An 11,395-nucleotide genomic window follows, 5' to 3' on the forward strand; every position below is an offset into this window, starting at 1 on the left:
GCTTACTTGTATTCGAATTAGTAAAGAGGAAAGGGATTAATATCAGTTGTAATAGCTTGTGTTCCTTGGTTGACGGATTTTATAATGAAAATGCATTTACTATTTTATAAGTTTGAAATAAGATGATGTGGTAAAGGGGTCAATGAGGCACAATGTGTGTGTGTGTGTGTGTTTAATAGATAATGGTACAACCTTCATCACAGACCTTTGCTCACATCGAGCAGCAAGCTATAAAGAGCATCAAAATGACTAGCATTAGGTTCATTTATGTATTTGGCAAGGCTGTCAGATCTTTGTATCTTTTTTCAACCAGGAAAGAACCGCTGAACTTCTTTAGGATAACTCACAATCTTGACCAATTAAAATTAGAGTTGATTGCACTTTCAACATGTAAGAACACATTTAGTGGCATATGAAAGAACCAAACTAAAACGTATAAGATAATGTTACTTTTTTATGATTTAAATGTTTGAGATTTATTTATACTTTTCAGGTTAGAGTGATAAGAGTATGATGACAAGGCGTGCATTTAGAATTTTGATGATCTTTGAAGCCTTTTTTCGTATCTCAGGTAATGTTTTTGATAAAATTAAATGTTTTTCTTATATCACTTATTTAAGGGAGTATATGCAGAATTTGCAATCTGTTAAAATGTCAATCAAATTGAGAACTGACATTGGGAATGTGTCAAAGAGACAAGATCCCAAGCATTGAGCGGTAAACAGATTCAGTATTTTTAGAGTCTTTAATTTAAAATATGAAATATTTTGTAGAATCATCCAAAGTCAAATACTCATACTTTACCGTCGGACAGACAGTGTTACTAAAATGTACAGACGGTAAATTAAATCTGAAAAGCGCAGTTTGGGCTGGCCCTGTACACAATAGTATTCGAAAGGGAACTCCAGTATCAGTAATTGATAATAATGGAAAACGAAGCAAGTGGAAAGTTTCACAGTATACAGACGATGGACGTGTAGAAAGTAGTCTGTTACATCGCAATAGATTAAGAGTTACAGGAAACTATGACCTTCAGATATTTAAAACTTCTTCATTAGATGAAGGTCTCTACATGTGCTATTTAGGACCAATGGAAGTGTTTTCAAGAATAATATTACACATGAAAAGTAAGTAAAAAAAGAGACATACGCAATTGTAAGAAATAAACAAAATGCTATTTATATAATTTTTCAATCGCATTAGATTATCTCTGAGAGAAAATGATAAAAGAATAGTTTAAAACTTATTACCTCACATTAATACACATTTATTAGAATTTGTCTCAGGTTTTCCTGTTCCTTTTTATGTGCATTTCGCATATAAACAAAAAATAAACACATAAATAAATCCTCTGCCGTGATAGTAGAAAATAGCAAATTCACATACATCGGTTGTGATCAAATGATATAAACTTATAACGCAACCGATGTATGTTTATTTGCTATCAAAAATAGGGGCGAAAGATATCAGCTGGACATTCAAACTCAAAGATCGAAAATAAACTGACAACGCCAGGGCTAAACTAAAAAAGACAAACAGACAAAAATAGTATACAAGACACTTTTCAGAAAACTAAGCGAAGAGCACTAAAACCTTGGTGTGATCGCAGGTGCTCCGGAAGGGAAAGCAAGTTGTGCTCCACATATTGCACCCATCGTGTTGTTCATAAATATCAAGCATGTAAAACATTGGAGAGTCCATACATATGATTTAAATTACCAAATCTAAAAAAAGGAATTGGCAACTATAGCTGTAGCTAAATTTTGTCTTGTGCTCTTATGATGCAAGCATTGAATTTAGCATGTCTGTTGATTAACATCCGTCACATAATTCATCAATAGTAGTCTCCCGCACATTAGCTAGATATTTGTATTTAGTAAGTCTTATACCTACTCTCATAAGGTTCTTAGGTCCTTATACACAAATATAAGCATTTGAATTGACCTTCTGTCCCATTTAAAGTTTGTATTGGTTTACGATATTTGTTTTTACGATATTTGTGGATTTTTTTTTTACAGCCTTGCCATCGAATATGACGTTTGCTAATGCAACAAAAGAGAAGATATTACACGGAAAAGAAAACACTACATTACATATATTATGCAGTGTTCAAGATGGAATACCGGATTCATTATCAATCATACGAAACAACAAAACTGTAAAGAGTGGCGAAGACAGCAGTCTTGAGTATAGTTTGTTACCAACACGACTTGACAATGGATTGAAATATACGTGCGAGGCAAGGAGTTCCTTGTTAAAACAACCAATGAGAAAGATGATTCATCTGGATATCAAATGTAAGAAATATAATATAATATATCAAAAGTTTGTTTAGTTAAATGCTCGAAGACATATAAACTGGTTACATGTTTTCACGCCATTCTCACTCGATCGGTTTTAGCAAGATATTTCGAATGAAATTGATTCTAAGCTATGTTGCAAAGTACTTCATTATATGAACACGTTAATGCTTTGCTTTGAATTACCTATATACAGTATGATATTAGACCAAAGTATAATTACTATTATATAAGATCCACATTTGGAGCAGGATCTGCTTACCCGTCCCTCATTTTGCTATGCAGTCTTTAATTGATGGTTGTTTATGTAATATTCTTTTTGGTATCATCTGTCTCTGTTTTATTAACCTCAATTCAAAATATTCCCGTTGCCATTTTATTCGATTTTAATTTGTTTTATACAAATTCTGTTTTATAAGCAATTTTATATACGTTCCTAAACGTTTACGCGCTTCACATATTCCATTTTTTTTCATTAAAGGAATACAATTAGATGATATGTTATTTTCGATAATAATCTTCCAAATACATATTTTTAGTACACTCAAACTATATAAATAATGTTAAACCTAATGAACATTTTTCTGCGTCAGCAAGCTGCGAAATTCTTTTCTCATCGGACGACATTTCTTGTAGCGTCCTCAACAGTTGTCCCTTTCCTCATATTTTAGACACACTTTCTACTTTTAACTTCGTCAGGAATGTTCAAACCTAAACATTTGAAAGATAAAGATGTAGATATACAAAGAAAAACTAGAAACGCTAGAATCTGTATATTGTTTTTGACATTGCGTTTTAAAGTGTTTTTTTTTAAGGGAAATGGCAGGGCAATGACCAAACTCCGAAACCGCGTTTTCGTCTTCTTACTACACTTTGCTGACTATGATAGTTTCCCGCAGCATGATCACCACTGTTCCGGAATTTAGGCAATGACCCGAAGTATGATGTTAGGTATTTATAGAAGGCAGCAAATGAAATTGTAGAGGACACATAACTACTAAACTGGATACAATATGTATAATCATTTTCACTATTTCTTAAACCATTACATATAAGATTATACTTTTTTGTCAGTTGCAAAAGAGATGATAATAGCTGAAATCATGTAAATTTTGGAAAACGTTTGTTTTAATTAGATAGACCAGTGGTATCACTCATGCAAAATGGGACCCAAGAAATAATTAAAGGCACATCTTACACATTATGTTGTGATGTCGACAGCAATCCATTACCAACATCAACCAGCTTGATGAATGGAAGTCAGGAAATATTGGTTACACATAATGTTACAGAAACATGCTTCATATTTAGAAATGTCAGCCAATACGATCAAGGAAACTACACGTGTATAGCCTACAATATAGTTGGCAATGGTCCAGCTACCTTTGTTATTCGAGTAAACTGTGAGTTATTAACAATTTATTCATGAATTAACTATTAAGTGTTTTCAGAAGCATGATACTTATAAGAATATACCATAAAAATGTAACACAATTTTATGACCAACAAAGCAAATACTTTGAAATTTTATTTTCCCAAACGTGTTGATATTAGCTCAGGCAAAGTTTTTTTTGCGGTCATGACATACGTGATAATGAAATTACAATTATTTGTTGATACATCTTAAATACCTGGAAACTTAACTGCTCTGTTTTTATATAAACTCTAGTTTCAAACAGAAACATTTTTTTCAATCCAAAATAGGTTAAAAGATGTATTGATATTCATTTGCATACATTAGTTGTCTCTCCAACGCAGCTCATAGGTTAAATCTAGTCTCTTGACAATTAATGAACTATTTTCAGTTCAAACAAAACTTGTCAGTGTATTTGACTATTGATATTTCAAAAACAATAGTGTTATCTTGTAAAGCGACTGAAATCTGTCTCTTAAAAACAACTTGAAGAAAAGTAAGAATGTGTTCTCACTCTCAATTTAGCTAAACTTTAGTTCTATCTAGGTTATACATTTCTTCAGCATTTGTGTTTCGTTAATGTTTTGTATTTCCATCACCTAATAGTTGTATTTATATTCACCAAGCAAGGACATGTTAACTCTACAAGATATATACCCATACTGTGTACAGTGATTCGGAAGTCAAAGCTACATGGGGTTCGTGTTGCTTATTCTTTAGTTTTCTATGTTGTGTCATGTGTTCTATTGTTTGTCTGTTTGTCTTTTTCATTTTTAGTCTGGCGTTGTCAGTTTATTTTCGATTTATGAGTTTGATTGTCCCTCTGGTATCTTTCGTTCCTCTTTCACATGTTACAATCTGGTGTAAAGTTTCAAACGTCTTGCCTATGCATTATTGATTCTGTATTATTATTATTATTATTATTAAAGCCAACAATGCAGTATTGATTTGACTCACTGTTGAAGGCTATACGATCACCCATACATGTAATTTTCTGTGCTATTTAATATCTCGTTGAAAATCAATTCGTATCTTCTTATTTCTTTGAATAACATGTCAATGATAAAAAAAGTGTTTTAAGGTAGAGTTTAATTGCTGAAACATTTATAGAAATGCAAATTAAGTTTAGTACTTCTCATATAGAAGTCATAGTTTTAATATTTAAGATATGATGGTTACTCTTACCCTAATGTATCTCGTACATGCTGCTTGTTAAAAAGAACTTGGTGCAGTACATTTACTATTTTAAAATGAGCAAATATATATTATTCATTTCAGCTAATACTTTATCACTTGAGAAATCACTCTTATTCCCTGGCATCATTATTTTAGTAATAATGATAACTATTACAGTCTTCGGACCAGGGATTGGATTATTTGTTCGTAAGTAAACGATTTTTGTTTTAGATACTGTAATACCAATTACTTAGAATGACTAAGTGAAAAATGTCATTCTTTATTTATATGCAAGTTAACACAACGCAGTTTTTCATAAATTAATGAAACAAAATATGTTATACCCTTACAATGCTTTTTTCCCTGAACTCTTTCATAAGTATGCAATTATCTTTAGTTTTGACTGTATAGAGGTATATATCAGTTATCTGTTCTATGTCGGATTTTTAAAGTAAACATGGTCGACTGTTTTCTTTTGTCTTGCAACTTTCAATGCTGGTTCCTCGACAATTTCAGGGTACAAGAAACAGATGCACAGGAAAACGTAAGTTTTTCTATTGTGAAACGATATAATATATAAGTTAAACAAAGATCAACTGGATACTTTCAATTAATGTTTGTCTCAAAATATTAAGACTATAAACAAAATTGGCTGGTAATTGACGGATCCGTTAAAGCATAAAGCTTGTCATATATTTCGTCTGTGTCTATGAACATGTAGAACATTTAAAATATTAAACAGATCAAACTTTTCTGTAATGCTTTTGTCCTATTATTTCTCTCCTATTTTCATTCCAAGTTTGGAAACATACATTTTGCAATCTTATAATGTGCAGAGTTTTGTAATGTACATATTTGAGATTATAGTGGAGATAAAACTACTGACAAAAATAATCTTTCACAGTTTTTTTCATGACTAATGCAATCATTAATTTATTTAAGGATGGTACCTACAAATGAAGTCCAAAAACCTGAAGGATCTGAGAATGAAAGTGCTGACCATACAGCTATAACGGAAGGTGATAACCTACATAGCACATCGCAAGGTACAAAATGTAAAACGATCACCTAATTAATGACAATATTCAAATTTGATTTTTTCTATCTCTAAAAGGTAGCAATTCTGAAACATTGACGTTACAAAAGTGTTTAACCAGTACTCGTTTTCAATTGGTTTGGTGCTAAAACGGTTGTAAATATAACTTTTCTATACTAAATGTTGTAATTGTGAATGTGCAATGACTTGGTTGTATCCTAAATGCGTTTGATGTTTCAAAGTATTCTATCCATTTTTACTCTTGGGTAAATGTTCTTAACAACATGGAAGTATTTTAAAAAGATTCTATCAAGCATACAATTTTAGGAGCAATTGTTCACGGCTCGGGTGAGCTTCAATATTTTTCGACGAGTTTAACTAAAACCAGAAATGACTCAAGAAAAAAGTTATATACAATAATATAACCCAAATTATTCAACAGTAATATCCTGGCCTCAAGAGTATCAAATGAAGATAATTCAATGAACACATAATTTTTTGTTTTGAAAAATAAGCTTTAGAATATGCAATCAAAATTTTTCTTTTTTATAAATTTAAATTGTATACCTTAAATCAACACACACAATTAACCATATTCAATAATGGATACATACAACTATTGAAATAATACAACTTCTAAATATGTCTGTGGAAGCAAAATACATGTACATCTGTAACTGTTTAACTGAGTGTTTTATTTGATAAATTTACTATTTTCAGAAAATGATAACCTGATTATACGAATTGTTAAAAGAATTGTTGTTGGAAATAAAGTTACAGCCATGTTGTCCGCAGAAAATACATCAGCATCCTTAGACAATTGGAGAAATGTTTCAGACAACTATGGCGATATTATGAACACCCATACACTACATTGGTTGCTGATGAACGAGCTATAGACGATCATACCTATTTCACTATCAAAGGGAACTCAAACTATGAAAATTCACATCATGTTGAAAATGCTGCATGTGGACACTTAATTGGCTGAATTGTCACAAAATTAACAAAACATAAACTTTTCTTGATGCAAACAACGGTCAGGAAAAACTTAATTTGAAATGTGGTATGAATGATTTGTACGAAACAGACATTTAATTTCACCAATCATTGAAATATCAACAAAAGAAAAATAGCCCGAAAGGATTTATTTAGTTGGTACTTAATCAATAAATAAGTTTTTTGAATTAATAAAATTAGCTTAAACTGGCATTAGTTTTTTATAATCTATTCAAATGTGTGTATTTCCAATTTAAATTTCTTGTATGGTGTAAATTACGATGCAATTTGGCTGTTGACGTTGTACATTTTTCGGTAAATTAATTTGAACATACCTTTCAATTACACTGATGTGGATGGAAACATTTTAAGTGTATCGTTTAGCATGGAACAAAGAATAAATAATGCTTATTATAATTTAATCTTTATATTTAGAGACAACTTAAAGAACTTGTCTACAAAATCACAATTTTAATCATAAATTTTCATCAATAATTTACAATAAAAATATTATAAAATAAAGTCGATATCTATTTTTTTGTCGTTTGTGTTTAAAAATATTATGCGTTTTAAATGGTGAACACATGTATAATTAACTGAATAATATGAAGGAAAAAGAATATTGAGCTTTTGTCAATGACAGCGATAAAACGAAACAGGAATCAAAGGGACACAACTTTTTGACCTTTCACTAAATGAATACACATAAGCGCGTTTTTAAATAAAAACCTGATTTCTTTTAATAATGTGTTTGATCTATTCAAGTATTTTTTTTGTGCAGTCAGTAAATTGCATTATAATAAACATTTTTATGCAAAGAACATACTGTTTTTAGAGGGACAAATAAGATATCGATGGTTAAAAAAAACCAAAGATGTCCCTAGATCTCATAGTCTTGGAGTCATAGAACTTTCGAGTCAATATTTTGTACTCATACTCCAAATTCAACCAAATCAAAATGCATGATTTCATGTTTCGAGCATGATTTTTGTGCTCCGAGTACTGAGCAAAGTTTTATGACTTCAACCCAAGTTCAACATTCATACTCTTAAATATTGTAAAAATGTAGAAATGAATGTTTTTACTAAATATAAGTTCTTTGATTATTCAAAAGTATTTTTAGAGCCAACATGTTTCAATAAACGGTTTTTGACAAATGATTTTTATTTTAGTAGGTTTTTCCCTGACTTTCCTGATAAAATGCCATCTACGAAACGAGGTCATTAAATTTTGCTAATAAACAGTTTTATAAAAGTAATGTTTGCAAGATACATAAACATTAAGGTATTTCAACAGAAGTGATCCTCTTATAACGGCAGTTAAATAGTTGGCAAAAATATTTCAGGACATCAAATGGACCAGAGTGATACCGCATTTTTTTAATGTCCACTACGAGACGAGTCACATCTCCTTCAGTATCTGGTTTTAAAAATAAAAATAAATATCAGTTTACAGCTTAGAATGTGCTTTGATGTATATAATCATGCTTTTTACTATTGCTATATAAGGATTTTTGATAAAAAAATAAAACATGTGAATATGTCCACTACGTAACAGTCACCTACGAAATAAGTATGGGATAAAAGCGTTTCGTAGTGGACACTACCACTACCCTGCAGTCGTTTTTTACTCATTTTTAATTATATTCGTGCAAAACAAATAATAAGAGCAAGTTCATGGAATTGTCAGTATGTTTTTATCAACATAGAATAGGGTTGATGTCCTTTACGATATTTTTTGTCCACTTCAAAAAAAAAAAGTTTCCGGTTTAAAAAAATATGCGACCCTGCATATTCGTCACTGGTGTCATGTGTATGCAGGAAGAGCAAAAATGAATATCACATGTTGTTATGCTTCATAATAAGTATTACTTCCTGTAAAAGGTCTAAATGTTCCAACCAGGAAATTGGTCCGTTAATTGTCCTTCATTTTTTTTATCAACTTTCATTAACCTATTGAAATAAGTTGGAACATATTCATTCAAAGGTAAATTTCGAACTAGAACTACATTTTAACTACCCATGAGAACGCTCTTGTGGAAAGACTTCACTAATGTTAAGAATGTTATTACAATGGTGTCTAGTTTTTTATAACTGTCATCACTGACGCCCGACATCCGTCATAAGACTTTTTAAAAGCTCCATTTTTTAAACTGGAAGCTATCAACTGACCAAAGTTCCGTACATTGATATCTTATCTGCGTATTGTTGACGCCAAAAAGATTTTCAACTCTGTATAAAATAGCACTTATTCATATTAGTCTTGAGTGTGTTTACTTTATTTTACTTTGTTGATTATGTTTCTTTAGCAAATAGCTTTGAGAAGGAGAATTAGGAAGGAGCAAACTGGTACAAAATGATAAACTCCAGGATGTTATACAACATATATATTGTGTTAGGAATATTGTAATTATGGATTTTAGTGAACCTTTATAGTCGAATATACAGTATGGGGTTTTCTAAATGTTAAATGCTTTACAATTGTTTGAAAATGCTTGATTACATTTAATTAGAACGTTAATCGATTGTTGTCTCATTGGCAATTATATCACCTCTTCTTATTTTCATTTTGTTTAGTGAGAAAAGTATAAAAAAAGATAGCATGCACCTTGAGTGATTTAATTTATTAATTAATTGGCGTTTATCGCCACTTTTAGAACATTCCTGCTATTTTGTGATGTCTGTTTGATTGGTGGGGAAGCCGAAGTGTCAGGAAAAAACAACCGACCTTCGATTGGAATACAAGCAAATTGAAGTATATAATTGTCGTCATTTTTTTTTATGACTTCATAGTTAAGCATCAGTTAATTTTATGAAAGCTTATTGTTTTGCTTAGAAAATTATCTTTTTCTTCTACATTGATAAAATATATGATTCGAAATTTGTTTTTCACTTCAACGCAATCGAAATGCTTGTAGCTAAAAAGGAATGACTATCTTCCTAAAATTATTGTTTAATCACTAAAAAGAAAATAATCATGATTCAACCATTGCCGAGCATCTTATTTTTGTGTTCTTGTTATTTTGATTGCTTCTTTGATATTTTCCTCATGCAACATGTAATGGGCACGTTTAGTGCCAATCTTAATTTACATTTACTAGCCAGTAGTCAGCACTTCGGTGTTGACATGAAAATCATTTATAGGGTCATTTTATAAATTTCCAGTTAACAAAAAATTTTTTTTTGGAAAAAATCAAGATTTTCTTACCCTAGGAGTAGATTACCTTAACCTTATTTGGCACAACTTTTGGGAATTTTCGGTACCCAATGCTCTAAATTTGTTTGCTTGTTTGGCTTTTAAAATTTTGATCTAAGCGTCACTGATGAGTCTTTATGTAAACGAAACGCGCGTATGGCGTATTAAATTAAGTCTGAAAAGTACAGTTTTTTGTCTGAATTTACATGAATTTTTACTCGCTCGACATTCTTAATTTGTATAAATAGTTTTTGAAAATAGTATTATGTTGTCTAATTAGGTTCTTGATTTTTCTTGACAAGTGTCTAGACAGTATGAACACTGGATAAATTTCGCCAAAAATGCGTACGGACTTATTCTGCACTGTTTATGACATTCTATTGCTGTTATATACTCCATTCTATCATGTCTAAACTGAACTTTGCAGAATCAAGGATTGATTTGGTATAGTAAGATACCCTGAATAATCCCCCATGTAGTTTAATTTTGATTTATTTTTATTTAACGTTTAAAACTGCCTGTCAAATTTGCTTTACAAAAATAGGTGTCTTTAAGGCAGTTTTAAAATGTGACCATGGGTCTCTTGAAGACCCCACAATTCATCTTTTGGGTTTATGTGGCTAAAAAAGAGGGGAGGGGAGGGTCTTTCGTGTAGGTCAAAGAATTCGTAAAACATTTTTTATTCAAATTTGAGTGTTGAATTTTATAATTTTCTTATCAAACACATTTTGTGATATTTCCTTCCTTAAAAGAAAAAAATGTTTAGATCAATAATATGCATGTCTGTTTGAGACCAACTTCATAAGACAAATGATTTCTATAGAAATCATGGATTGGACCCATTATAAATACTTTTTTTTATCATTCCTGGAATAGATAATAATTTTCTTTTAATCTTTGTAATTATTAACTTATAAGTTGTATGGCTGCTTACAGGTAAATCGGTTATTTCTATTTGACAGTGGCGTGTATTCTGTGGTGTGAAATAACTTAATTTTATGGGGAATATCCTCTCCATGTGTAATACTTCATATATTTTCCAACAGATGACATTACACACATTTTTCGTCTGTTAAATGGATGACTTGTTTATCATCATAATTTGCTATTTATATAAACCACATTTTTGTACAATAAATATTTACCATATTAACGTTGAATATTATGAATGTAGAATGAAATATGTCTACAGTTTGATTGGTTTTAATCATTTAGTTAACAGGAGTTTTAGGAATCAAAATTTGTAATTTTAAAAAACCCACATTTAAATTTTCA

The 11,395-nt window shown here is 30.7% G+C and overlaps 1 protein-coding gene and 1 long non-coding RNA gene across 2 annotated transcripts; both read left to right on the top strand.

Moving 5' to 3' along the window:
* Positions 1-489: 489 nt before the first annotated feature.
* LOC134699844 (opioid-binding protein/cell adhesion molecule-like) lies at positions 490-3,729 on the top strand. Its single transcript, XM_063561252.1, has 4 exons — positions 490-571; positions 774-1,127; positions 2,019-2,297; positions 3,437-3,729. The coding sequence occupies exons 1-4, from the start codon at positions 511-513 to the stop codon at positions 3,727-3,729; spliced, it is 987 nt and encodes a 328-aa protein (XP_063417322.1). The 5' UTR covers positions 490-510.
* Positions 3,730-4,991: 1,262 nt separating this feature from the next.
* LOC134699724 (uncharacterized) lies at positions 4,992-7,053 on the top strand. The gene is made up of 3 exons (XR_010103647.1): positions 4,992-5,097; positions 5,407-5,434; positions 6,647-7,053. It is a non-coding gene; the product is annotated as an uncharacterized LOC134699724 (long non-coding RNA).
* The last annotated feature ends 4,342 nt before the right edge of the window (positions 7,054-11,395 follow it).

The sequence above is a fragment of the Mytilus trossulus genome, unplaced genomic scaffold (genome assembly GCF_036588685.1).
Source record: "Mytilus trossulus isolate FHL-02 unplaced genomic scaffold, PNRI_Mtr1.1.1.hap1 h1tg000085l___fragment_1__unscaffolded, whole genome shotgun sequence".
Classification (NCBI taxonomy): Eukaryota; Metazoa; Mollusca; class Bivalvia; order Mytilida; family Mytilidae; genus Mytilus; species Mytilus trossulus.

Bases quoted from the DNA above. Each gene is read 5' to 3' on its own strand.
- LOC134699844 (XM_063561252.1), top strand. From the start codon at position 511: ATGATGACAAGGCGTGCATTTAGAATTTTGATGATCTTTGAAGCCTTT. The intron at 572-773 runs GTAATGTTTTTG...AATATTTTGTAG, and splicing joins AGCCTTTTTTCGTATCTCAG to AATCATCCAAAGTCAAATAC. The intron at 2,298-3,436 runs GTAAGAAATATA...TGTTTTAATTAG, and splicing joins GATTCATCTGGATATCAAAT to ATAGACCAGTGGTATCACTC.